The sequence below is a fragment of the Solanum pennellii genome, chromosome 8 (genome assembly GCF_001406875.1).
Source record: "Solanum pennellii chromosome 8, SPENNV200".
In the NCBI taxonomy this organism is placed as follows: Eukaryota; Viridiplantae; Streptophyta; class Magnoliopsida; order Solanales; family Solanaceae; genus Solanum; species Solanum pennellii.
Window position 1 is genome coordinate 3,480,277 of NC_028644.1, and position 26,815 is coordinate 3,507,091.

General features: G+C 33.4%; 5 protein-coding genes across 9 annotated transcripts; 3 read left to right on the plus strand and 2 right to left on the minus strand.

Annotated features, from left to right (window-relative positions):
• Positions 1-2,958: 2,958 nt before the first annotated feature.
• Positions 2,959-6,903, minus strand: LOC107027227 (putative F-box/LRR-repeat protein 9). Of its 3 annotated transcripts, none has more exons than XR_001457735.2 (3): positions 6,446-6,903; positions 3,523-4,485; positions 2,959-3,401 (listed from the first exon to the last, which is right to left on the minus strand). XR_001457735.2 is itself a non-coding variant. In XM_015228408.2 (2 exons), the coding sequence occupies exons 1-2, from the start codon at positions 6,790-6,792 to the stop codon at positions 3,912-3,914; spliced, it is 921 nt and encodes a 306-aa protein (XP_015083894.1). In that variant the 5' UTR covers positions 6,793-6,903; the 3' UTR covers positions 2,959-3,911. The 3 variants fall into 3 exon arrangements, 1 of the variants encoding a protein (XP_015083894.1); XR_001457736.2 differs by having other exon boundaries at positions 2,959-3,404; XM_015228408.2 differs by having other exon boundaries at positions 2,959-4,485.
• Positions 6,904-9,415: 2,512 nt separating this feature from the next.
• Positions 9,416-10,818, plus strand: LOC107028290 (fatty alcohol:caffeoyl-CoA acyltransferase). Its single transcript, XM_015229319.2, has one exon. The coding sequence runs from the start codon at positions 9,422-9,424 to the stop codon at positions 10,769-10,771; it is 1,350 nt and encodes a 449-aa protein (XP_015084805.2). The 5' UTR covers positions 9,416-9,421; the 3' UTR covers positions 10,772-10,818.
• A 1,742-nt stretch (positions 10,819-12,560) lies between these two features.
• Positions 12,561-15,812, plus strand: LOC107026630 (haloacid dehalogenase-like hydrolase domain-containing protein Sgpp). The gene is made up of 5 exons (XM_015227671.2): positions 12,561-12,902; positions 14,188-14,302; positions 14,403-14,557; positions 15,004-15,265; positions 15,374-15,812. Exons 1-5 carry the CDS (start codon positions 12,763-12,765, stop codon positions 15,530-15,532), a joined length of 831 nt encoding a protein of 276 aa, XP_015083157.1. The 5' UTR covers positions 12,561-12,762; the 3' UTR covers positions 15,533-15,812.
• A 2,532-nt stretch (positions 15,813-18,344) lies between these two features.
• LOC107026612 (beta-D-glucosyl crocetin beta-1,6-glucosyltransferase-like) lies at positions 18,345-19,838 on the plus strand. The gene has a single exon (XM_015227652.2). It carries the CDS (start codon positions 18,438-18,440, stop codon positions 19,758-19,760), a length of 1,323 nt encoding a protein of 440 aa, XP_015083138.1. The 5' UTR covers positions 18,345-18,437; the 3' UTR covers positions 19,761-19,838.
• LOC107026611 (pentatricopeptide repeat-containing protein At5g55740, chloroplastic) lies at positions 18,802-24,145 on the minus strand. 3 transcript variants are annotated; one of them, XM_015227651.2, is made up of 4 exons: positions 21,068-24,145; positions 20,915-20,964; positions 20,587-20,776; positions 18,802-18,938 (listed from the first exon to the last, which is right to left on the minus strand). In XM_015227651.2, the coding sequence occupies exon 1, from the start codon at positions 24,066-24,068 to the stop codon at positions 21,549-21,551; it is 2,520 nt and encodes an 839-aa protein (XP_015083137.1). In that variant the 5' UTR covers positions 24,069-24,145; the 3' UTR covers positions 18,802-18,938; positions 20,587-20,776; positions 20,915-20,964; positions 21,068-21,548. The 3 variants fall into 3 exon arrangements, with proteins under 3 accessions (XP_015083137.1, XP_027775035.1, XP_015083136.1); XM_027919234.1 differs by having other exon boundaries at positions 20,915-23,649; positions 23,780-23,894; XM_015227650.2 differs by having other exon boundaries at positions 20,915-24,145.
• Positions 24,146-26,815: the final 2,670 nt, after the last annotated feature.

The following is a 26,815-nucleotide window of genomic DNA, read 5'->3' on the forward strand; positions in this document are numbered from 1 at the left end:
TGTGGCTTATTTTATGTTACGAGCTAACGGAGCAAAGCATTGTACGTGTTAGTAACAACAACTTTGGGCCTAATGAACCATACATGTGTTAGCTAAGGCCTAAGTAAGGAAGCCCACTAATAAGTGTAACCCTACGCCCTAATATTGTCTATATAAACACCATTACCGGTGTTGGAAAACATACTTTAAACTGCCTAAAAACGGCTAGGGTTAGGGAATTTCTCTACATACATTGATATTTGAGGATAATTAAGTCGTGAAACTACGACATCCATCCCTGTGTGAGTTTCTGGATTAGTGTTTTGAGTCGTGGTTACTGCAGATGATCTGCTTCCGAAAGGAGAAAACTTGTAAGTCTCTGATCTAGCGAATTATCATGGTATGTTTTATATTCATAATGGTATCAGAGTTGGTATATAATTTTGGTTTCTCTGCTTAATTCCCTCTTGATGACATTACACCTTTTCATTAAAGGAATGATATCCAAACATATGCCTCAAATTTAATTTGTTTCTTCCCATCTTGTTGTCATATTATTCTTACAATCATGTTCTTTGAGCTAAGGGTCTATCAGAAGCAACACGTATACCCCAGAAAGTTGTTGGGGGTGAGATATCTATATATACTATAACAAATAAAGATTTGGCAACAATAATCTAATTGATGCTATATCATATTTAGTGGTAATAATAGATATGCATTTATAACCAACACTCTATAAATGTCGCTAAAAACTTTAACTAGTCTGAATGTAATAACATTAACTCAATTGCCGCTAAAAGAAAAATCCTTGGCACTATATGTCTTTTTTGTTGTAGTGATATTCTTCCCTCTCTAAATCTCACTTGTGAAATTAGACTTGTTATTGTTAAATTCATATGTACTCAACCTTAGTTGTCCACATGTACACTCACATAAAGAAATGATCTTGTACGCCTTGAATATTATTGAAAAGAGTAATTTGTTTATACAAAAATATTACAAATCTCATTTTGTATGAAACATAAGTTGTGATGCAAATATTTTCTCTAGTGGCTATAACTTCTTCTTCTTCTTTTTGCGAAAATGCAGCCTAAGAATAGAAGATGACAACATCAATAAGTTGCAATGGGAACATTGCAAATAATGAGTTTGATAGGTTGACTGATGATGAGATCATCTCTATTTTTGTTAGATGTCCTGTGAAGACATTATCCATGTTAAGTATGTGTATCCAAGCCATGGAATGACCTTATTATTAATCCTTCCTTCTATTCTCACCACCTCAAACAATCAATGGAAAATGCTTCCCAACTTCTTATTGTGGATTGCAGTTTATTAAAGGAAAGAAGTATAGTACGATTTGTTTCAGTACACACTGAAGTAGAGGATGGAGAAAGAAATGAATTATACAATGACACATTCCCTGAGCTCTATTGGTGCTGTCAGATTCTGATCTGCTATGGGTTGATTTGCATTTTAACAGGAGATTGTCGTGTTTTTTTGTGTAATCCTGTCATGCAACAACTGCGTGAATTGCCAAAATGTACACCTATTCGTGTCTTTTTACATTGTCAAAGTGGATATTTTGGGTTTGGATATCTACATTCAAAGAAGGAAAACAAAGTGGTTCATTTTTTCTATAGGAATCCTCACTTTCCACAACTAAGATGTGAGGTACTTACGATAAATGATGTTGGTAATGGTAGATGGAAAGAAATTGTTGAGTTTCCTTATTCATATCATACGAACTTGACAGTGTTGTTTGTCAATGAATGTGCGTATTGGTTGGCTGGACTATGTCTTGATGCCAAACCTGGTAGAATTTTTTCGATTGACTTTGAAAATGACAAGTTCCTTACTATATCTCATCCATCATCATTTAAGACTTTTTCTAGCCTGAAAATGTTGGATCTGAAAGGGATGTTTTGCCTCGCAGACCAAGATCATTTTTACGAGACTTTTATTCTAGACTTGTGGATACTCAAGGATAAAATCAATTGTATTTGGGTGAAGGAGTATAGCATCGATTTGGTCAACTTTAGGTGTGGGAAACGTATGTCTACCTTTGGTTCATGGAATGAAGAAATAATTTTGATATTTGGGGATGAGGTCGTCTTCTACAACTTCAAAAGAAACAACTTTAGAAGAGTGAAAAATATTCCAACAATAGATGATTTTGGAGTTTACCATGAAAGCTTGTTTTCTTTGGGAAGCAATAGATCTTCTCCTCTTTAAGTATTTTTATCCCTTTCATGCTAAGGACTCTGATTTCTAGCTTGTGTTGGAAGATATTAAAAACATTATCTTATTTTATATAAAGCATCCTTCGTGAGCTTTGTAATAATATTTTTGATGATCATCTTTGTTGAATGCCTTGAATCGGACCCGTTACAAACAGAAAGGACGGGGGTCTCGCTGCCCGGNTTAGATCTTCTCCTCTTTAAGTATTTTTATCCCTTTTATGCTAAGGACTCTTGTTTCTAGCTTATGTTGGAAGATATTAAAAACATTATCTTATTTTATATGAAGCATCCTTGGTGTGCTTTGTAATGATATTTTTGATGATCATCTTGTTACCCTCGAAGGGATCATGGGAGAACGTCATACTCGGATCAATGATTTCCATGTTTTTTTCCTCCTATCTTTTCACTTTCTTGGTGAGTTGTCCTCACAACCTCAGGATTGGATGATTTCCTTGTATGTTTCTATTTTCAACTAATTAGTATATCTTATACTACATATAAGGATTTATATAAGCATTCTGTCTTTGTTGCAACTTATCAGTGCTTACTTAGTTCTTCTTCTCTTCTGCATTAAAGAAACACCAAATCTAACTAATATATAATGATATAAACATCTGTGTTCTTGACGTTCACTTTCTGGTACAATTGATTTTTGTTTTTATTTCTTCATTCAATTTCTTTTAATATTTCCACTAGGCTAGGATTTCAGTCTTAGTTTTCACAATCAGACATGGAAAAACTTAACAAAACGTTATTTCTTTAAGCACAGAAATGTGTTCTTGAAGCAAACAGTTCAGCTGACAAAAACAAACCATAGTATTATATACCTTCAACTGACAAAAGTAAACTATACTGACAGCAGTTATTACTTCTTTTTCTCTCCCACTAAGCAAGATCTATCAGAAGCGAGTTACACATACAAATAAAGGGACCTACCAAAAGATACTTCAAATGCTTCGGGATTGAGATGATTCTGAGTAGCTTTATCAAGATCAGAAGCAAATTTAGCAAGCATCCAAAACTCGGAAATAGTTTCATCAGGAAGTTCCTCCCCGCTTCAAGAAACCGGAGAAGGGTCAATTAGCGCTTAGAGATCAGTGCGAAGATCAACTCCATACCCTTCCTTCAGATAGTTCACATTGGCCGAAGACGACCCTGGGGGTCAATCCACGTGGCCTGCTTGAAAAACATCAGTGTCAGGGACATCGTAAATGTATTCTCCTGCGGATCGAAAGGCAGCAGGAAGCTAGGGGAGATGTTTTAGCAGCAAATTCCCCGTACAAATAGAGGCACCTACCAAAAAGATACTTTGAAGGCTTTAGGATCAAGGATTTATTAGCCGAAAAAGACCCTAGCCAATCCACGTGGCCTGCTTAACGAACATCAGCGACAAAGACATCATAAATTGGTCCGCTGGGCATGAGCAGACTGCTTTCACACTCAAATTCCTATTGAGTGTTGTGTGTGCTTTCAAGCAACAAGACTGCTTGCTAAACGAACCCCACTCTGCCGATAAATACGCATTCTTCAACCCTGGCTCCTCTCACTGCTTGAGAGGACCTTACAGTTTCATGCTCTAAGTGATGCCACTGATAATTTGGGTTCTTGCCATTAGCGAAGTTTCATTTTGAACATGAAAACAATAAAAGATCCCAGCTTCATCGACGTAGTTGCTGCTACATAGAGTCAAAAATAATAATCATACTCATGAATGTCCCCGACGATGGAAGGATTGTAGTTGGAGAACCTAGATCGGCAGTAATCCTCAAAAGACCGATAATGCCTAATTTTACAATCAAATTCATAATCGCAAGTAGAGTCACTAGGCTTCTTTAGATCTACAACCTGTTGGCTACACCTTCTTCCTAAATCCCCTTCAAGATCGATACAACAGCAGCAGCGCAAGTCAAGTGATTCAAGGTGTGGACAGCCATCAAGAATGGCCTGAAGTCCTTCATTTGTCAAGTTATTTTCAATAAGGGCAAGATGCCGCAATCCACGCATACATCTGGCAATGGCTACAGATTTATCATTGTCTTGTGATGGTGGAGTTCTAACTTTATCAAATGGACTGGCATGCAATACAAAAGACTTGAGCAAAGGGCAAGAGCGGCCAACAATTTCTATATCATCTTTAGTAATGGAGGTGAAGTAAATATGCAACGCCTCCAAAAATGGGAAGTTCTTCGCAGCTGAAGCCAAACCCCCAGATAACCGATTATAACACTTAACAAGTCGGAGATGCCTGAGCTGGCTTGATCTGTTAAAAAGAAAAGCAAATTGATTAATTTAAGAGAACTCCTATCTCAGAGGTGGCAACAAAAAGAAATGAGCAATTACAAGAAAGAAATAACACCTCAAAGGAGTAGAACATGGGCCCAAATTTGAGAATTTCACGTTTAATTTAAATTTTATTCTAGAAAAAAATTCCAAAAGAAAAAATCACGAAAAAAGCATCTTCAATTAAAAAATTGCTTAAAAAGTAAGATAGTTACTAATAATTCTTTCTTTGACTTGATTAACTTCCTTCAACGTTCTCCAGTTTAATTTTCCATCTTAATTGTCAAATATTTTGGTAATTCTTTGCAAGGAAAAGTTTAAAATTTTGAATCTAAGAAAATCAACTCAACAACTTAACATACAACATACCAACTGTGATCAACTCAAAATTGTCTTGTAAAGCCAACAAAAGATACTGCTAGAATTATACTCACCGGAAAAAGTGTTAATGAAGCAAGGTATAATGGCAGAAACAAAATGAACATTGACGTAAGCGAATTTTGAAACGGATGGGGGGGAGAGAGATATATTTACCTATAAAAGGAAAAAAAGAAACAAAAGAAGAAAAGGAGAGTTGAGGGCTTTGAGCACTCAATGCAGAAATAAAAGAACACAAGTAAGAAGAAGAAAACACAGAGACTCGCAACACTCATGAAAAAAATGTTCCCATAGGAAATTGAACTCGTATACGATAGAAACTAAAATATCTTAAACCCTCAACCAGTCCACCCACATATCATTTATGTATTGCTGGTGCCACTTCGCGTATGTAAACTTATACCAGATATTATCAACTTACAAATTCAGAATTTTAGCCAACGCGTAGCATCCCCACCCTATAAGGTAGATCCTCCTCTAGTTATTGGTATTTAAAAGCAAAAGTTATGATTTCATCTGAACTCCTAACATAGTTACAGGCTTCCACTTCATACAGCATTATTCCATTCCTACTTTACTTCCTAAAATGGAAATGCTAAATCATTATTTCTTGATTCTCCTTCACAGTAGCAAAACAAAAAAGAAGACACCCCATTACTATCCCGTTGGATATAACAAGATCTGTGGCATAGCATCACCCAAAAGAATAAACACAATACATAATGTGAAAAATTCTGATTATTTAGCACATTAATGAGCAAAGAAAACAATGCCCTTCCAATCAATAAGTTATAGCATTATTAAGATATTATAATAGGAGGATAAACAGAAAATAGTATAAGCATAATATGTAGGAGGATAAACAGAAAATAGTATAATGCATAATATGTCTGGTGTCTTTATATGGCTAAATGGTCATCCTGGAAGTGTACTTCTAGTGTGCACAATCGAGCAGACTACGTATCCCCAATAGTATTAAAAGGATAATCAGATTTCTACCAAATGCTAACCATTTCACCGAAACGAAATTATGCAAAGATAAAGATAAACATAGTTCACTCACTCTCTTACAATTTGTTTGGGACTTACACTGTTTGTGAGTATAAACGTAGCAATTACATTTTATTATGTAAGTTTATGCATCATAATACTTTATCTATTTCTAAGCATTTCATTTTGCTCCAATTGAACAATATCAGTATTCAATAACTTGGGGTTCTTTAATGCTAGAGCTTCTCTTTCATTTCTCATCCAACTCTCAAAACTATGTGAAATCGCAATCACCTGCATAAATCAAATTCCTTAACCCTGGCACTCCTAATCCCGCCATTGGTTCTCTAAATTTCTCCCTACAGTAGCTTAGCCTAGCTTCAAATATGTAGATTCTTTTTTACATCAATTTCAGAAGTTGTTTATATATAACACTATCTGAACTAGTTCATCAACTCAAATGCATCCCAATAGCGAGCTCAATATGAAGCAATTCCTTTCAACAAAAGGTTTTGACTTTACGTTAGAGGACAAGCAATTGGATCAAATCTGAGAAAAAAAGTGATCAGTACCTCGAAGCAATGTAGCTGAGCAAGCGTTCATTACCAAAATTGTCTATGCTAATTTTGAAAGTCTGGCCTTGGCTACGACGCACAGCAAGACGGCATATCTTCTCCAACACATAGGCCAATTTGGATCTACAAACGACACGTTTCAAGTCAATAACACGCCACATAGCGGGATCATGGCACACTTTCCACCACGTACTACAAACCCTCTGCGCACTCTCCAATATCTCTATCGTCCCTAGCCGTTGGAGAATGTCTATCGTGATTTCCGCCGGAAGCTCAACCCACGGCGGCGATGGCGGTGGCGGTGCAGTAGAAGATGCTTCCAGTTTTTTCTCTGCATTCGACATTTTTTTGCTATTTTTTAGGGTTCCGATTTTGATCTTTTGGACAGAAAACTGATAAAACGAAAGAGAGTTGCGCGTGAAACTCGTCACCGCTCGAACTGATTTTTGGTCGAAATTTAGTTCGATTCAAATGTGATAAAACTCGCTTTAATCACATAATAATTATTTTTAAGATTAAAAGTTCAATTAAATTACCAATATGTTAACATGAAAATAAAAATAAATAAAAGGTAAATCTCATACTTTTATAGTAAAATTACCACTTGTCCATTATAAATTTTTAATTTAAAAAATGGAAATTGACATAAATATACCACAAATAAAAAATATATTATTGCTATTATAGCAATAATAATATATTTTTTCCATTCTATAACCTTTAATACATTTATAATACACTTTGAATTCATATTGCAAAAAATAATTTATTATTCACATATAATATAAGTTTTGTTGATGGATAAATATTTATCTCACATTTTAATACACTTTTAATTTAATGTGTCAACTTCTTATCAAACATGCATAATATATTTTATAAAATAGTTATAATACATATTATTGCATACTTAATTTATTTTTAATATATATTGTAGATTTAACATAATATTGCTATAAATGGTAATAAATTAAAAATATTGCTAAAATTAATAATTATTTAATAGAAGGTATCTATCCAAGTAATTTTCCTTAAATAAATCCCTCAAACCGATACAAAAATAAAGCGTTGATACATTAATCTGATATATGAGATACATTAATCTTTATATAAGATATATTACATTTTATACATAATACAGTAATCTAATGTACATTTTATACATGATACTAATCCGATGTGTGAGATACATTAATATGATGCACGAGATATATTAATTTGATGCGTGAAAATGAGGGATTTTAGAAATTTATAAACCTAATATGAAATAATAATAATAAAAGAACTTAAAGGTGTGATTTCTATCATTTTTCTTTTAAAAAAATGAAAGCTTAAGAAATGTATGGATATACTCGCTCCTCCTAAATCTCAAACCCAAAGACAAAGAGGCTTTTACTAGTTAAACAATTTAATAAAACATGCTATCACCTATCAAATTCATACTAGTTAATTACTAATCATAATTATAGTTTGTTATAATTGTCACTCGCAACTAACATTATACATTAATTATATGGATCGATTTTCAGTTTGTATAATTAGTCATGTTTGTATATGTATATTTCACCAGAATATATAAATATATATGTATAATATACAATTATATAACCGATATACATGTATAATTCACATCTCTCTCACTCTCTACCCTCTCTAGTTTGTTTCTTTTCTCCCTCTCCCAATCTTGCTTGCTATATATGCAAATACATATGCATAATATACAATTATTTAACCAATATACATATAAAATTCACCTCTCTCCCACTCTTTGGCCTCTCTCGCTTGTCTCTCTCTTCTTTATAACGTGTATCTACAAATTGTAATTATCAAACTATTGTTATAGAGAATAATTAGGCTATTTTTGAGTGGTTATATGTAAAAAATTTCAATTTTAAAGGGAAATTTAGACCCCTTTGAGACATAATTATTGTAGTAATTATTTGGTGGACATTAGATCCGTTCGATTTTGAATATTTTAATTCAATTTTATCAATGAAAAATCAAAACTGAATCAAAATTCTTTTGGTATGATTCAATATTCTGATACAATACACGCATAAACTAGTTACTTCAAATTTGACAATATTACAATTATATAAATAGTCAAATATAATATATTTTCTATAAGATCATAAAACCTGAAATTTACATTTTTAATTAATTGAACGTCAAATGAATCACTACAAAAAATAATACAAAAATCAAAGGAGGAAAAATCGACAGAGAGAGACGGTCCAAAAGGTCAAGGGAATACGTTTTAAATTAAAATAAAATAATAGAAACCAACGAACTTTAAGAATTTTCCAAGTTTTATTTTTCTTGCTTTGTATTAAATGATTATTAAATACTTCAAAAATAACTTTTTTTAAAAAAAAAATGTAATGATGGACCACAGAAAATCAGTCATGGCATAAAAGGAATCTTACATAATGATGAATTTAGTGATAGAAAATGATAAAATTTAAATGACGATTAGAACAAACATATAATCAAAGACGGAATAATAATTTTAATCTTATGATTTTGAATTTTATAAGGAGGAATTCAAATTTTATTAATTGGGCTCTAAATTTAATATTTATGCATATTTAATATACTTCTTAATACAAATATACTATTTGAACAAAAGTTATTAAGTTTGACTGAATCCATCCCTAAATAAAATATATATTACAATAAATAGCTAACAACTATCCCAACAAAGTTGGTTCTCTTGTGTGTATGAAATGATATTACAATAAATAATGTGAAGTTGCTATATTGAATCATGATAATAAGTTAAAAGAAACCAAAGATGGTGTCTTAAAATTGAGAGTCCAAATTAAAGTTTGAATAGTTTAACTTTCTACTTGCTCCTTACCTACTTAGTTCTTCATAGTCTTTTAACTTTCAAGTTTTCTTGGCAATAATTTTGTGATATTTTAGTGTCTCCAATCCAACCAAAGATGTGATGAATTAAAGGTAATTAATCTCATGATGACTCCCATGGTACAAGAACTTAATTTTCCTCAACTTCAAATACCTCTAACCATCAATTCAATTTCTCCAATCTTACCATCAAGTCCCATCCCTCCATCCTATGGTGACACCCTTTACCTCTCAAATCTTGATGATATGATTGGATCTCGCGTTTTCACTCCAACCATGTATTTCTATCGATCCAATGGGAAAATGGATGTGATGACGATCATCAATGTGTTGAAAGAAGCTCTTGCAAGTGTATTGGTACCATACTATCCTTTCTCAGGTAGGCTACGCGAAACAAAAGAGGGGAAGTTAGAAGTATTTTTTGGGCCTAAACAAGGTGTGCTTCTAGTTGAGGCTTGTTCAGAGATGACGATGCTAAATGTTGGTGATTTAACAGTCCCAAATCCTGCATGGAAAAACTTGGTTTACACATTTCCAAATGAAGAACAATATAAAGTGATTGATATGCCATTGCTAATAGCACAAGTAACGCGTTTTAGCTGTGGTGGATTTAGCCTTGGTTTGAGGGTTTGTCATTGTCTTTGTGATGGGGTTGGAGCAATGCAATTCCTAAGTGCTTGGGCTTCAACCGCGAGGTTGAACAAATTGACACTCAATCCCAAACCATGTTGGGATCGAGAGACACTTATCCCTAATGATCCGCCATTCATTCAATACCCACACATCGAATTCAAAAGAATAGATGATGCATTTAGTTTCACGAGGAGACTTTTTGTTCAAAAATGTTATCATGTTACTCGAGACTTCCAAGCTCATTTGAAGACCTTAGTTGGTCCTAACATCTCATGTACCACCTTTGATGCAATGGCGGCTCATGTGTGGAGGTCATGGGTCAAGGCACTCATCAATGTTAGCCCTCTCGATTACGAGTTAAGGCTAACATTTTCAGTAAATTGTAGATCTAGACTTACAAATCCACCACTCAAATCAGGTTTCTATGGGAATGCAGTATCTGTGGCATGTGCTACTAGCACTGTCTCGGGAATCGTTAATGGATCTATCTCTGATACCATATGTCTGGTACGAAATGCAAGGCTTTCTGTCTCCGAGGCATATTTGAGGTCAACTATTGATTATATCCAAGTTAATAGGCCTACAAAGCTAGAATTTGGTGGTAAACTTACTATAACCCAATGGACTAGATTTTCAATGTATGAATCTGCTGATTTTGGTTGGGGAAAGCCCATTTATGCTGGCCCAATTGATCTCACACCAACACCACAAGTTTGTGTTTTTTTGCCACAAGATAATTCTGATGGAGCTATGCTTGTTTGCATTTGTTTGCCAGAGGATGTTTCACATACATTTAATGACATTTTCTGCCTATTAGACTAATTGTATTTTTTTGGGCCAACAACTTGGCTTCATTTCCAACTATTGTTGCTTTTTTTTTAAAAAAATTCAATATTCATCATGTAGCTTTCCTAAAATTACAATAAAGAACATCTCTTTTTTACCTTTTTCTCAAAGTCAAATTCGCATATATAAATTATTTAGAGTAAATGATAAAATAACACAATTAAAGTATTTCGATTTTTTCATATTTGAACTATCAAATATGTGATTTTTCTATCTAACCTATATTGGAAATCATATGAAAAATACCTTCATCACGAATACATGGAAATCTAAAGCTTTGCTTGTGTTTTTAGTGAAGTTGTTGAAGAAATCTTGCATGGTAGGTTGCGATTTTTTCCTTCCTTGAGCAAGTAGGTTTCCACGTAAACATTTCATGTGTTTTTACTAGACGTTACATTGATTGTTTGCATTCTTTACTTAGCTGTTTTCAGTCAAGGACCTGGTCGCTTGACTCAACTATCTCTCATTGCTTCAGAGAGGCAAATCAAGTTGCAGATTGTCGAACCAAACATGTCTCCCATCATCAGGAGCGGCTCAAGCATATTAGTGGCCTAAAATAAAAATCAAATGAGTCCTTAAACTTGAATTCTTAATATCTTCTATATAATTGATTTCTTCTAGTTTTCAATTGATAATATAATCATTCTTATTTTAAATTAATTTTCATGAGATATATTACTCCAAATATGTCAAATTTCTTCTAATAATTTCTTTATTTTCATTAAAAGTTTACTTTTACTACAAATAGTATTCAATATTTGTTAAAAAATAATAACTTATAACCTATTATTATTAAAAATGAGGCCCTTTAAATTTGGGAGCCTAAGGTACATGTCTTTTTTTTAACACTATCGAGACACCCCTGATGCTATACGTCTATATATAGACAATACACTTTGCCTGGATGGTTGTAGGGTAATAACATTACCACTGAATGCCTTGAGCAGCTTCCAAGAGTGAAAGAATTCCTTTAAAATCCCCCAGTTCCTTGGAAAAAAAAAAACTCAATAGGATTAGCCATCCATCCTTGGGTAGGGATGCATACCGGTCCGTTCGATTTTGAAGCAGGGGCGTAGCCAGCAGTGTGTCAGGGGTTTATCCGAACCCACCTTCGGTAGAAAATTTTACTATTTATATATGGTTAAATTATTTTTTATGTATATGCAGTAGATGTCAAATCCCCTTTGATTAGTTTGTATGTTTACTTTTTCAAATTTTGAACCCTTTATTAAAAATCCTAGCTCTGCCAATGTTTTGAAGTTTTACCATTTTGACTTACTAGCCATTGGTTTTGTAGATATGTTAAACCATTAAGATATTTTTTATGGGCTAATCAATATTGATTGTTATCGCATTAATCATTCAGATTTCACACACACAAAAGAATCACTGAAAATTACTTCTAAACAAGGTGACAAATCAAATAAATCATGCACATAAATTGACATATTATATTTTGCTCAAAAACAAACACGTGCATAAAATTGATGAAATGAGATTAAAAATTAAAAAATTATTTCCTACTTATTTATTAGTCAAGTGATTTTTAAAAGAAAAAAATAAGAATAAAATTCTTTAAAACTAATATTTTTATTAAGAATAAAATATGTTTAAAAAAAAGAAAAATATCATATTTATTAGGAATAAAATGTGTTTAAAATGTATGTTTATGTATTAGGACTATTTTCTATAAAAAATACTTTCTGTTAAATAAATGTATGATTCGTATTATTCTAAATTAATCGAGTCAATAAATGTGAAATAATTGAAAGAGGATATTCGAACAATTGTTAGCCAAATTGAGTTGGATCCCAGGCGGAAACAACAGAACCACACACACCTCACCAGCACATTCAAAATCACAAAAAAAAAGAAAAAATTGGATTTTGGTAGAAAGTGGAAAGTTTCAGATTTTCATTTGGAATTTCAATTTCATTGTATCTGTAAAAGAAAAAAAAAGTAACTACATGAGCGCTCTAGTTTCTCTTTGCAGTGTTCCTTTGTATGTACAGAACAAACAATTTTACTCAACTATCAATTTTTCCAAGATTGCTACAGTAGTTCCTCAGATGTCATTGTCTTCATCAATTTCTAACCAACACGAAAGGTAACTCCTTTTTTTTATTTTTCTTGTTAGTATTGAATTGTATAATTACTCTGTGTAAAAGTTTAATTTTGTTAGAAATGCATATTGTAATAGTTGTATAATTACTCTGTGTAAAAGTTTAATTTGTTAGAAATGCATATTGTAATGGTTGTATAATTACTCTGTGTAAAAGTTTAATTTGTTAGAAATGCATATTGTAATGGATAGTGAGGTCAGAGGCGGAGCCATGATTTATAGTTTATGGATTCTGAATTCTAATCATTTTAAGTTAGTAAGTTCTAAATTGATAATTTGTACATGTTTAATGAATTTTTAAGACAAATAGAGGATTTGAATCAAAGCTAGTGGATTCGGCCGAATCTGTAGCTGGCACATCTCTGTGTGAGGTCACAATTCACCCAAAACGATCATTTGGGGTGAAAAAGATTTGGGGTCAGGATGTAGGTTAAATTCCTGCCAATGTCTAAGATGTTCAGTTGACTCCCTCCCCTTTTTGTGGGGTCACGACCCATACGAGTGAGTAGAAAAGGGAAGGGAAAGAGGCCTTGGTGAACATCGTAATTAGTGAACAAGTGTAAGCTTTGCTGCCACGGAGTATGGGGTACTGATGAAACTTAAACCTGTTCTGAATTACATTGAATTGTGTTACCACTTTATCTAAGAGGTTAGACTGTTCGAGATATTACATATATTTTGAATTTGAACCAAGAAATCTTTGTTGTAGACTTTAGAGGAGAGAATAGAGGCATTCGTCAGGGGAGGAAGGCCAACCGAGTGAAGCTCTTCTTTCTTTTGTTTTGGTTGTGTCGTGAAGTAAAATTGTATCGTATGTCAGTTTGAGAGGTAGGTGAGCTACTACGATTTATAGATTTTCCATATATATATAATCCTAATGAGAATAGAAACGAGTCGCTTCCTGCCTGTCTCGTAGTCATAGTGTTGTAGTTTATGTAGCCATTGGCCTTCCTACACGAATGAATCTGCCACATGCCTCCTTGTTTGGGAAAAAGCAAAGCAGATAGCGAAGAACAGACCTTTCGGAACCAATTTGCAGTATCATACTGCATATCTTTTGACAATTTCTGCAACTTGTGTCTAGCTATATTTACTGCAATATGCTGTGTCTTACCAAATTGAGTTTGTAGTACATTATCTAGCATCTATATGAAGAATTAGAACTTCTTCATCTAGCACATATATATAGAGATAGAGAGAGAGAGAGAAAAAAAGTGGATTTCTGTATGGCATTGCTTCACTTACTAATTGTCCATTTTCCTTGAAGCAGTAAATGTTTATTGCCAGTTGATGCTCCATTGAAAGCGATATTATTCGATATTGATGGAACGTTATGTGATTCGGATCCTATACACTACTATGCCTTTCGAGAAATGCTTCAAGAGGTAGTATTGCCTTCTCCTTCTGCTACAATCAGTTCCAACTCTGTACAATGAAATCAAGTAGATAGTTTTTCATTTAACTAAAAATTTTCATTTCAAACAGATAGGTTTCAATGGTGGAGCACCTATAAGTGAGGAATTCTTCGTAAAGAATATTAGCGGTATGCACAATGATGAACTCTGTCATGTACTCTTCCCAGATTGGGAGTTCGAAAGAGCTATCAAATTTATGGATGATAAGGAAGACATGTTTAGAAGGTAAGCTACTGCATCATCATCAACTAGTTCAATCAAACTGAAGTATATATGTAAAGGGTAGCCCAGTGCATAAAGCATCTCATGTTAGCAGGGTCCGCGGAAGCGTGCACCCGAAGGGTGCAATGTAGACAGCCCATCATAATGCAAGCATTAGTGGCTGCTTCCACGGCTCGAACCTGTGACCGATAGATCACATGGAGACAACTTTACAATTGCTACAAGGCTTCCCTTCAAACTGAAGTATATATATGTCATAACAAATAGCATCAGATTTCCCAGTATATGACTGATAAATAGCATGATTCAGATCAGAATCTGTTTCAATTGCATAACTTGGCGCGCTAGGCCGATATCTACGAGTTCTATTTTCTTTTACATTAAATAAGGTAGATTTGCGTGCTATAATGTTTTGAAACCAATCATAACAACATTCCTGTGATCCACAGAATTGCGTCAGAACAGCTAAAACCATTGAATGGGCTTGAGGAGGTACGCAAATGGATTGAGGACCGCGGTCTGAAACGAGCAGCTGTTACTAATGCTCCAAGACCGAACGCTGAGCTGATTATCTCAATGCTAGGCCTTTCAGATTTCTTTGAACTTCTTATCATCGGAAGTGAATGTCAACGAGCAAAACCTTTTCCAGACCCTTACTTGAAGGCTCTTCAAGAACTAGGAGTATCTCCTAAGCACGCATTTGTTTTTGAGGTTTGGAATGCACATTGAAATCTTATGGTAAACGTGCATAAACGAAAACTGTTGGAGAACAACAATATGTTTTTAACATTTTCGATGTTCCTTTTTCCACTTGAACAGGATTCTATTTCTGGAATAAAAGCTGGAGTTGCAGCTGGAATGCCGGTTGTAGGTTTAGGTCTAAGGAACCCCGAAAAATTACTTTCAGAGGCTGGGGCAACATTTGTTATCAAGGATTTCAACGATTCGAAGTTATGGACAGCTCTAGAAGAGTTGTAAACAGAAATTCATGCATGAAAGATCAAAACATGAGTCGGAAACTGCTGATGTACAAATCTATTATCTTTAGTACGATCTGGCTTCACACCTCTCGCCTATTGGAACACCAATACAATCTTGAAAGCTGAAGTAGGTTTATTATATGATCAGCATAAAGGTTATTCTTTTCCTTAAAACTAATTTGATTGAACATCTAAACAAACTTCAAAGTGGTTTGTTGTATGTCCACTAGATCTATCCATTTTTATGTGATGCTCTTTCTTTTTAAGTTTGTTCCAAACCGTCTATACTCTCGTATATTGGTACTTTTTGTATGTGTCAAAAGTCTTATTTCTTAAACACCATGCAAAATGAAATGTTATCGTATATAATGAAAAGAATAGAGTAATTTTTCTTATTCTAGTTGAGCATTTTTATAGCAAAATTATTAGGCATAATATATAAATAGACACTCAAACTTGGCCTCAACTGACAAGTAAACGCTCCAACTTTGAATATACACATCAAGACATCTCAATTCGTCTCTACTTGAAATTAAACACTCCGGCGAAATAGATTATTTAAACATCTCCAAAATTTATGGACCGTATTAGATATTCAAGAGACACAGTGGAGACGAGATGGAGACATAAATCTGAGCCAAAAAAAATAAAAATAAAAATAAAAATCGTATTCCTCTGTCATATATTTCGGTTGCAACATACTCAAATTCACTTATCATTTCATTTGATTTGGAGAGTTGCTCAACTAACTTGTTAAAAAATTATTATTATTATTATTATTATTATTATTATTATTATTATTATAGAAAAACAAAAATGATATAAAATTTTGAAACAAATCTTATTTTTTTATTCTGTGTTTGATATTTGTGTTGGGATGTCAATTATATTGAGTCTAATTTGCACTGCTTAAGGGAATTTAAAAGAAAGAAATGTTTTCCATTAAAAAGATAATTTAGATGCGAACCTAAAATTTCTAATTAAAAGTAAAAGATTTTTATTCTTTTCATCATAACACTCGGTAGTGTTGCCCTCCTAATCTAGAAATGTGTACTCGTTATGAAGACATTGTTCGTAAAATATGAAAAGATTATATTAAACAATAACTAGTTACTCAGTTGATATTAATTATTTTTTTGCACCGATGGATCTTCATAATTATGTGCAATTTGATGACTTGTAGTAGCTGGTAATTGTGTTATTAGTATTTTTTTTTTTTAAAAAATAGTGTTATAATTTTCAAATAATTTATAATCTAGTTTGTTATTAAAATGATAGTTTTGTGCCGAATTAATGGGTTTTTTTTTATATAGTTTTTAAAACTTCTTGTTATAAATCATGTTTTATGTTGTGTGTGGTTTTCTATTGTTTTAAAAAACTGAAATATATTTTTAAAAACTATGACCAAATACATGTCAAACTTCATTCAAAACCGATTTTACGAAAATATTCAGAAATCTATGACCAAATGCTAGCTTAATGCCTGCTTTTAGTCCATGGATATTCTGATTTGCAAATCCCTATTTGATGTGATTATATATTAACTAAAAATAATATTACTTTTCTTTTATGGTATTTTGATTAGATATGAAATTTATGAATATGAAAAAAGATTTTAAAATTATGGTATAAATGAATTATAACTATTTATATAATTATAAATTATATTACTGAGGATAAAATAAAAAATTTAAAGATTGATTATTTTAAAAAGTATATCATTAGTTTTTTAACTAATTAAAAAGAAAATAATATCATATATATAAAAATTTGAATAAACAGATAATACTATTAATATTTAGCTCATTTACTTAAAAGAAGTCCTAAAGAAAAAACATCAAATTAGTGTTTGTCCCGTTATTACAAGAAAACACAAATCTATTAAAACTTCTTATTTGGAAAAAGAAAAAAAGAAAAAGCTCAATCAAGTATTTTTTGTATTAAAGCTAAATTATATTAGATTAATGTAATCCTTAAAATTATAATTTAGATATTCAAAAATCATATGAAAATACTGTTATAGGTCGTAGTTCTTCTTATCTTAATATTGTAATATTTTTTAAAATAATGATCAAAGTTAACATAATTTAACTCTCTAAAAGTGAAACTTAACAAGTACTTTGAAACGGAGGGAGTAATAGAAACCGCAGTGAAAGAGGTGAAGTAACAAGCTTGGTAACTTAATTCACTAATACCTAAAAAAAATCTATGGTTATTTACAGGGCAGATTTGTTGGGCTAATTTTGATGAACGTGAATTTACGAGATCTCTTTATAGAGTTAAATATTTTATGTGCATTTTTTTAATTGGTATATTAATATTATCTACTCACACTAATGGTTGAACGGGTGCATTTAATTGAATGTTGAGTTATTTATTTAAAAATATAAAAATATCAATTCCCACTTTATATAATTTTCTCCTTTTATTTAAGTGCTACACTAAGTATTCTAAAAATCATAAATTCATCTCTTATTATTTAGGTTGATTGCTCAACCCTATAAAAACCATAAATTAGTGTTTGTTCCATTATAGTATGCTGGATCGTTAAGTCATGTCATCTACCATTCAAATGAACATAAATAGTAATGCTATATTTGCATGTGTGTAGGTCTAATACGTAAAGTTTAATAAGTACCATAAGTATATCTTTAACACGTTCCTCGTGTGCATGCTTGATTCTTTTTATCAGCTAATGGTTGAAAGGTGTGTTGTTCATATTTCCTACGTAATTGATTGTGGTGCGTTATAGTTTTAAGAACATATTTGACCCTGTATATACTACTACTATATATTCACCATGCCATTTAGCAACCCATAACAAAGATCAGCAAATACTAACAAAAGTTTATCATCATCATATATAAATATATTTGCTACAACCATAGCACACAGAGTTGTTAATGGAGGCCAAGAAAAACACCATTAGTGTACTTATGTTACCATGGCTAGCCCATGGTCACATTAATCCATACCTAGAGCTAGCCAAGAAGCTTGCAAATAGAAACTTGCACATTTACATTTGTTCCACTCCTGTATGTCTAAGCTCAATCAAGAAAAGAGTTACACAGGAGTATTCTCAGTCAATAGATTTAGTTGATTTTCATCTTCCTTCATTGCCAAATCTTCCTCCTCATTACCATACTACCAATGGACTTCCACCCCATCTCATGACAACTCTCAAAAGTACTTTTGAAATGAGCACTCCAAACTTTTCTAAGATATTACAAACTCTACAGCCAGACTTGGTCATTTATGACTTCAATCTGCCATGGGCTGCTGACTGCGCCTCCTCTGTGGACATTCCTGCTGTGCTGTTCCTCACTTTTGGTGCAGCCGTGATTGCTTTGGGCATCCACGTGTGTGATAGGCCAGAGGAAATGTTCCCCTTTACTGAATTTTACCTGCATGAACAAGAAATACTTTCATTGAAGAATACTGTCCCTGGTTGGAAGTTCCCATTCGATGAGGGACTTAGGCGATCACAGGACATTGTTCTGATAAAAACTTGCAGAGGTTTCGAAGGGAAATATATTGATTATCTTTCAAGTTTAGTCTCCAAGAAAATAGTCCCAGTTGGTACACTAGTTCAAGAATCCACCAACAAAGATGACAGTGAGGATATCATGCAATGGCTTGACAAGAAACATAGAGGTTCAGCTGTCTTTGTTTCATTTGGGAGTGAGTATTTTCTATCAAAGGAAGAAATTCATGAAGTAGCTCAAGGACTCGAGCTTAGCAAAGTGAACTTCATTTGGGTCATCAGGTTTCCACAAGGTGAAAGAACTAAAATTCGAGATGCATTACCGGAAGGGTTTCTTGAGCGGGTAGGAGAAAGAGGAATAATTTTTGAAGGATGGGCTCCTCAAGCAACAATTCTTCAACACACAAGCATTGGAGGGTTCGTGAGCCACTGTGGATGGAGTTCTTTCATGGAAAGCATGAAATGTGGTGTGCCCATAATTGCCATGCCTATGCAGGCTGACCAACCAATGAACGCTAAGCTTGTAGAGTATATTGGGATGGGAATGGAGGTAGTGAGGGAAGAAAGAGGGAAACTACAAAGTGAAGAGATTGCAAAGGTGACAAGGAAGGTGGTAGTGGAGAAAGGTGGGGAAGTGATGAGGAAGAAAGCTAAGGAACTGAGTGAATATATGAATGTAATAGGGGATGAAGAGATAGATGGTGTGGTGGAAGAGCTGTTGGCACTTTGTAAAAACAAATGATCAGCAATAAAATTTAAGAGTTATGACCATTACTCCTCAAATGTAATTTAACTGGTTGTATTTACAGATCATTTATCATCTTTTATGTTTTATCATGGTACCTTCCCGATCTTTTCAACTACCAGTGTAGGATTTTGTTAGCACACCCAATAATCTCCCATTAAATGAAGTTTCATGTGGCACATTACAATAATCCACAGTTCTCCTTGAACTAAGTTCACATGCCCATTACCAATGATTGATGGGTCAAATTTTAAGATTAACAATCTGCTACCCACATGACTGACCATTTATGGTCACCAAAGCCCGGAAAGAGCTTCTACTTGTGCGTGTTTGTCTCAAAGCTACCTTTGGTATGGTAAATTTAACATATCGAGCCCCACAGCATCACTCCACCATCTCCATAATCATATTGTCAAATCATTGGTTCTGATATTAGTTATTGGACTAAACTAGCTGAAAGATATTCTTAACATGGTGTGATATTGTCTGCTTCAGACCAATCCCATGATATTGTCTGCTTCAGGCCAATCCCATGATATTGTCTGCTTCAGGCCAATCCCACAGGTTTTCTCTGAGAAGTTTCATGCTAGTAAGAGTATATCTACACCTTATATGTAGCTTCCCCATCTTTTCAACTACCAATGTAGGATTTGTTTGCACATTCAACAACCAGGTTTATATAAATCCTTTTACTTCCTAGATGGATAAATGACTTGTTCCAGACCAGTAAGAATAAAGACCGAAATGCCACTGTTGCATTTAGTATCCCTCGAAATTACAAAATAGCAAAACTTGCAAATTAACAGATGGAAGGATCAATTACCTTATGGATCGATACATAAAGGAGCTTTCACCAACTTGATCTATGATAACACCTCACTTCTTCTTGCATCCTAGAAAAGTTTATCTTAGCGTGTTTCTCCATTTTCTAGCAAACAATGGATAGATGCTAATGCCCTCCTTCCAAGGAAGTTTGTGCATCAATTTGAAAAATGAAAATGGAAGAGAATGATCTGTACACAGAAGGCATTCGAGGATCAACACATTGAGCACTAAATTTTCAAGGTAAATTGCTAGTCATAAAAAAATGTGATGAATTGTAATCAATTTAGAGAAATTACTAGAAAAGGATGCCAAATGTATTCACTTACAGAAGCTCCATTAGCTTTAAAGTTTTCAATTTAGTCTTTAGTACCCCAACCTAGAAGAACAGAAGTACTTCCATTAGAAAACTCATGTAGGAATCATCTGTCATCTATCCAATCCATACATCAGTCTTTGTTGTGAATAAATGATGCAAGTACCTATGTTGCTTGGACTCTTCAAATGTGCCAACGGGTGTGTGTCGGATTTGCCAGAAGTAGTGTATTTTTGGAGAATCTGAGACGGGTGCGGCATCAAAAGTGAAGAGTCTGCGCAACTAAGGCAAGTACTACATTGGCTTGTTAGAAATGCCCACTGCCAAGATTATAGACTTCACTTGGCCATACCCAGGTTGTGGTTAACACACAAGAAATCTTTTTGCCCACAAAGCATACTGTTGTCTCAACTAAGACTCTGATCCATCAGGAAATTTATATGAACTGGTCCAGCATCAAAACTTCAACGTTGTCTCCTGAAGAAGAATACAGATATATCTTTTCACAAGTGATTGCATGATTGGCATTCTCTTGTATTGGGGCTTTTCTGGTCTTCAAGTCATTTTTAACCTCTCAAAATTGCGATCTTGATAGTATCTGATTAACACGAGTACAAATGTGCCCAAGGAGTCATTACTTGATATTCTCAATTGTTGAAAAAGAATCTAGGAAGCTGCATTTCCATATCCAGCAAAGCCAATATTGTACTTATTTCCTCTGTGTGTGGATGCCACTTGTCTCCTGAAACAAACATATGAAATTCTGTTCCAACCTGAATCCAACTGCATCCAGGTCTCTTCCTAAGACCCTTTTTCTTCATCAAATCCCTCAGTTTTGAGACTTCATCCCATCTTCCAGTTGTTGCATATGCATTTGAAAGTGACACATAGTGTCCTGAATTGTCCGGTTCCATCTTAATTAAACAATTAGCGATATGCTCCTCGAGTTCTGTCTCTCTGAGTTCTCTACAAGCAACGAGCAGTGATTCAAAAACATTTGCATCAGGTTTGAAAGGCATACTCTGAATGAGCTGCATAGCTTCGTCGAGATCACCACACCTAGAGAGAAGAGTGATCATACAACCATAATGTTCCACTCTCGGCTCCATATGATACAGAGAGAGCATGTCATAAAAAACGTCTAAGCCTTCTTTTACCAGTCCAGCATGACAACAAGAGGATAGCACACTGGTGAAGGTTATGCTGTCTGGTTCCACGCCTTCCTTGCACAGACGTTTGAACAATGCATGTGCTTCAATAGCACGGCCATGTAAAGCATAACCAGATATCATAGCATTATACAAGGCCAACTCCTTTTCTGGAATCAAATCGAAAATGCATTTTGCACAATTTACACTTCCACATTTAGTATACATATCAACTAATGAAGTTGCTACTGGAAGAGATAATGGAATCTTTTGCCTTAAAATGTATCCATGAATGGCTCTTCCGTCGTGCAGTGACGCCATATTTGTAGAAGCTGAGAGGGCGGCAACAATACTTGCATTATTTGGTCGATACCCTGCTTGAAGCAGTTGTTTAAAATATGCAAGTGCCTCACTGTTGTGACCATTTTGTGATAGACCACTGACAAGAGTAGTATAAGTAACCGTGTTAGGGTCTAAACCAACAGTTTTCATTTGTGTAAACATGTCTATGGCCTCATTTATCTGTCCATTTCTTAAGAATCCAAGAATTACAGAATTCCAGGATATTGTATTTTGTTGTAAACCATAAAGCTGCATCTGGTAAAATAATCTTAATGACTCACCACTCAAACCCACTTCTGCATAAGCAGCCAATAATGTATTCCACAAGACTAGATCTTTCTCCAATGTGTAGTCAAAAACCCGTCTTGCATCTGGGATTTTCTCACATTTGGAGTACATATTTATAATACCACTTGCTACAACTATGTCATTCTCAAAATTGTTTCTGATACAAAAACAATGCCCTTCTCTGCCAAGTTTCAAATCTCTTAATTCTGCTGAGGCAGATAATATTGTTGACAGTGTCACGGAGTCAAATCTAAAACCCTTTAGTCTCATCCAACGGGACAAGTTGAGAGCTTTGTCAATTTTACCAGATTGTACATAACAAGACATTAGCAAGTTCCACGTTACTACATCTTTCTCAAACAGCCTATCAAATATTAGTTCAGCATCATTAACCAAACCAACTTTAGCATAAAAGTTTATAAGTGAGCTTCCCAATATGTTATTCAAATCTAAACCACTCACTATAGATATAGCATGGCCTTGCTTACCTTCTTGTAGAGCACATAAATTGGCTGAAGCCGAAAGAAAACTCGACAGAGTTACATGAGTTGGTTCAATTTCTTCAGTTCTCATATCATAGAAGACTCCAATAGCTTCCTCATTGAATCCATTTTGCATATAACTCACGATAAGCGAATTCCATGCAACTACATTTCTTTCACACATACAATCAAACACCTTCCGTGCATCATCCAAAACCCCACATTTCCCATACATATCAATAAGACTACTAGCCACAAATACACAATCTTCATAACTCAATTTCAGGACATGCCCATGTACACATTTCCCAAATTCAACAACATTCAAAGCACCACAAGCTTTCAATACATTTGGGAGAACAAAATTGTCACCAAGAATCCCATTTTCAAGCATCTCAATGTATTTCAACAAAGCTTCTTTAGACAAATTCATCCTACAATGCAGTCCAATAATTGCAGCCCAAGAAAACACATTCTGTTTTCTCAGTCTGCAAAACAAATGATTGGAAACATCAAAAACATCACATTTTGCATAAAAAATCACAAGCTTTGTCTCAATGTACTCATTCTTGGCAAAAAAATCACCCCTTTTTAGAATCTTGGCATGAATTTGCTTACCCAATTTCTGGTTTCTCTCATAGACACAGCCTTGGAGGAGTTCACCATAGAACTCAGGTCCAACATATAAATTCCCATACTCCATTTCCTTAAGAAAGTCCACAGCTTCTTGAAGTTTACTCTCTTTGCACAGAGACCCAAGGAGCTTGAAGTAGTGAGATTTATTGAGAAATTTCTCGTTTGTGCCATCTAAATGGGTCTGTGGGGATTTCTGAAATGAACTGGGTTTAGAGGTGCCAGGGCCAGGGGTGTGAGGATTGAAGGTTGGGTTGATGGGCAGTGAAGCCATGCTTAATTGTATAGTTTTGAAGAAGAATAGTGTAATATGGATATCTGTGTGATCATTTTGGCCTTAAAAACAAGCTAGACCATTTACAAAAAGAGTACAAATTTCTTTTGTTTTTTCCAACCTTTTGAAAAACAAATATATCCTAAACTATCGTAAACAGTATGTATATATTCTTCATTATATTTTTGGGAAATGAATGTCTTTGTCGTCTAAAAACTAGAGCATATATATCATTTACTCTGACGGAAGACTAAATAGGGTCATGTGATGTAATCTTATCCATCGATTTGATATTTAATAAATGTGGGGTTTGGTTAAAATTATGACACATGTATGTCTGTTAATATAAAGAGTATATATATGTTCTAGTTTTTGGACAGCAGGGACATCAATGTCTCAAAAGTATGACGAAGGCTATCTGTATACCATTTGCGACAGTTCGGGAGTATATTTGTCCCTTTTTCCTTCTAGAAATGGATGTACGAAGAGGAAATTATTGAGCGAAATATTGTTTATTCAACAACAAAGTGAAAATTCAGATTTTTCCTTCTAGAAATGGGTGTACGAAGAGAAAATTATTGAGCGGAATATTGTTTATTCAACAACAAAGTGAAAATTCAGATAGTCATTCAATTGAGTTATTAAAATTTGTTTTCCCCTCACTTTTATCAGCTGAGATCATTTCTATTTGTATGTTTAGCTTAGAAAATTTATTATTTTCTTGTCATATTAATTGTCAAGGTTATTAAAACGATCGTCTCACGAGGTTAACAAGGCAATAAAATCAGAGTTTTTGTTTATACAGAATTCATGTATATTTGTTTTTTGGTTAGCCTAAATTCACAGGTATCCTATGTAATTCTTATTGATATCAAATATATACTAATCATTCAACAAATAATTTGATATTAAATATCTACTAATTTATTCAAATTAGTGTTTTAAAAAATTCTGTTGGGACTCGCTCTAGGGCGGGACTCTAGCAAATCACCTCGAGACTCAAGTGTGGGGCTTAGTTCGGTAAGACTTACGCCTTAAGTGTCCGACTGTATACCCTAAGCACGTTCTACGCTCGAGGCTCGCCTAAAAGATCTTACACAAATTATGTGTTTAAAATCTTTAGTTAACATTGTTGACCCTCAAAATTCTTAAATATTGAATGATACATAATAATTTTTAATCTATATAGATAAAGAAGATTTGAGAATAACTCAAATAACAAGTTTTAATATCGAATCTTTCCTATTTGGTAACATTGTGAAAGTAATTATATAATACGTAAGATTTTTTTTATAAATGCGTCACGAAATTTTACTTTTTCACTTATCATTGGTCTTCATTGTTTTGTCATATTTCTTAAAATTATTATATTCTATTTAGGTATTTGAAAGTAATTTGATTTTTATTCATAGAGGATGTTTTTATTATAATAGTAGTAAGGCTATTAATTATTTTGTTTTGAGGGTAAATCGTATAGTATGATAAAAAAAAATATTCATGAGAAATATTGATTCTTTTATTATTAAAAAATTATGATATTAAATATTTTGTACTTATTTCTACTTGTATAATCATGTTAGAACTTTATTTTCTATTAGTTTATTCAATCATATTTGTTATTTCAAAGTGTTGATTTATTTTTATAATTTTGTGTTATTATATTATTATACTATAATATAAATTAAAAATTTATAGATTCATAAGGCTTACGCCCCACGTCTCGAGGCTTATGTCTCATCCTATACTAAGTAAAATGTCTTGTATCACGTCTCTGCCTTTTAAAACACTGATTCAAACAATATAATGTATCTGATCATGGATTCATATTTAGAAAGAGAAAGAAAGTATGAGGAAGAGGAGGATAAGGATGAAGTGAGTCTAAATATTCTTGTAGACTTGTTGGAGATATAGATGGAATAATGTGATGCTTGTTTAAATTTGGTGAAATTCATCTATGATACTTTATTGATGAAAATGTGAAGAAGAAGATTTACGATCGATGAGAGATTGAGAGTAAAAAGAGGGAGATGAAGCCCCCCCGGGGGGGGGGCAATAAATTTGTTAATCCTATAATCCGAACATAATAAGATATGTAAATGACACATCTTAATCAAACTAAGGTCATATTATTCACGATCCATTTTTTTATAATTTTGTGCATTTTTTGGCTTATATGACATTCAAATATCTCTAACGCACTTGAACTGTGTGGAGTCAAGGACTGTGCCACATAAATCAAAAGGTGTACAAAATTATATAAAAAAATGAATTCAAAAGGTAATAGATTCTTAGTTTAATTAAGGCGTGTCTCTGAAATTTCGATCATAGTTTAAGAATACTTATGTCTTATCCTTATTGGTACAAAAAAGGACTAAACTTTTAACTTTAAAAACTTAAGGACTTAAAATAACATTTTAAAAATTGTGATAAAATTTTGAACACAGTCAGACGAGGAGGATGAAGGGACGAAAATTTAGGAAATTTTTTGAACTTTTTGCTTTTTCTTTAACTTCAAAATCATTCAACTTTTTCAATTGTGTTTTCTTTCTAGTCATACAAGGTAAATTTTCTTATCTTTTCAATTTCAAAATATTTAAACTAGGATTTCACAAAGAAGAAAATAATTATCATCTATCTATGATATTCTTTTGTTATTTTGCAGCGCATTTGTTCCGTCTGAAGTTGAAATTAACTCAAAAAGATTTTTAATCCATATAAAATTATTTTGTGTCAATGAATTTAGTGAA

Bases quoted from the DNA above. Each gene is read 5' to 3' on its own strand.
- LOC107027227 (XM_015228408.2), bottom strand. From the start codon at position 6,792: ATGTCGAATGCAGAGAAAAAACTGGAAGCATCTTCTACTGCACCGCCA. The intron at 4,486-6,445 runs GTACTGATCACT...TCTTTTTAACAG, and splicing joins CTCAGCTACATTGCTTCGAG to ATCAAGCCAGCTCAGGCATC.
- LOC107028290 (XM_015229319.2), top strand. From the start codon at position 9,422: ATGATGACTCCCATGGTACAAGAACTTAATTTTCCTCAACTTCAAATA.
- LOC107026630 (XM_015227671.2), top strand. From the start codon at position 12,763: ATGAGCGCTCTAGTTTCTCTTTGCAGTGTTCCTTTGTATGTACAGAAC. The intron at 12,903-14,187 runs GTAACTCCTTTT...TCCTTGAAGCAG, and splicing joins ATTTCTAACCAACACGAAAG to TAAATGTTTATTGCCAGTTG. The intron at 14,558-15,003 runs GTAAGCTACTGC...TGTGATCCACAG, and splicing joins AAGGAAGACATGTTTAGAAG to AATTGCGTCAGAACAGCTAA.
- LOC107026612 (XM_015227652.2), top strand. From the start codon at position 18,438: ATGGAGGCCAAGAAAAACACCATTAGTGTACTTATGTTACCATGGCTA.
- LOC107026611 (XM_015227651.2), bottom strand. From the start codon at position 24,068: ATGGCTTCACTGCCCATCAACCCAACCTTCAATCCTCACACCCCTGGC.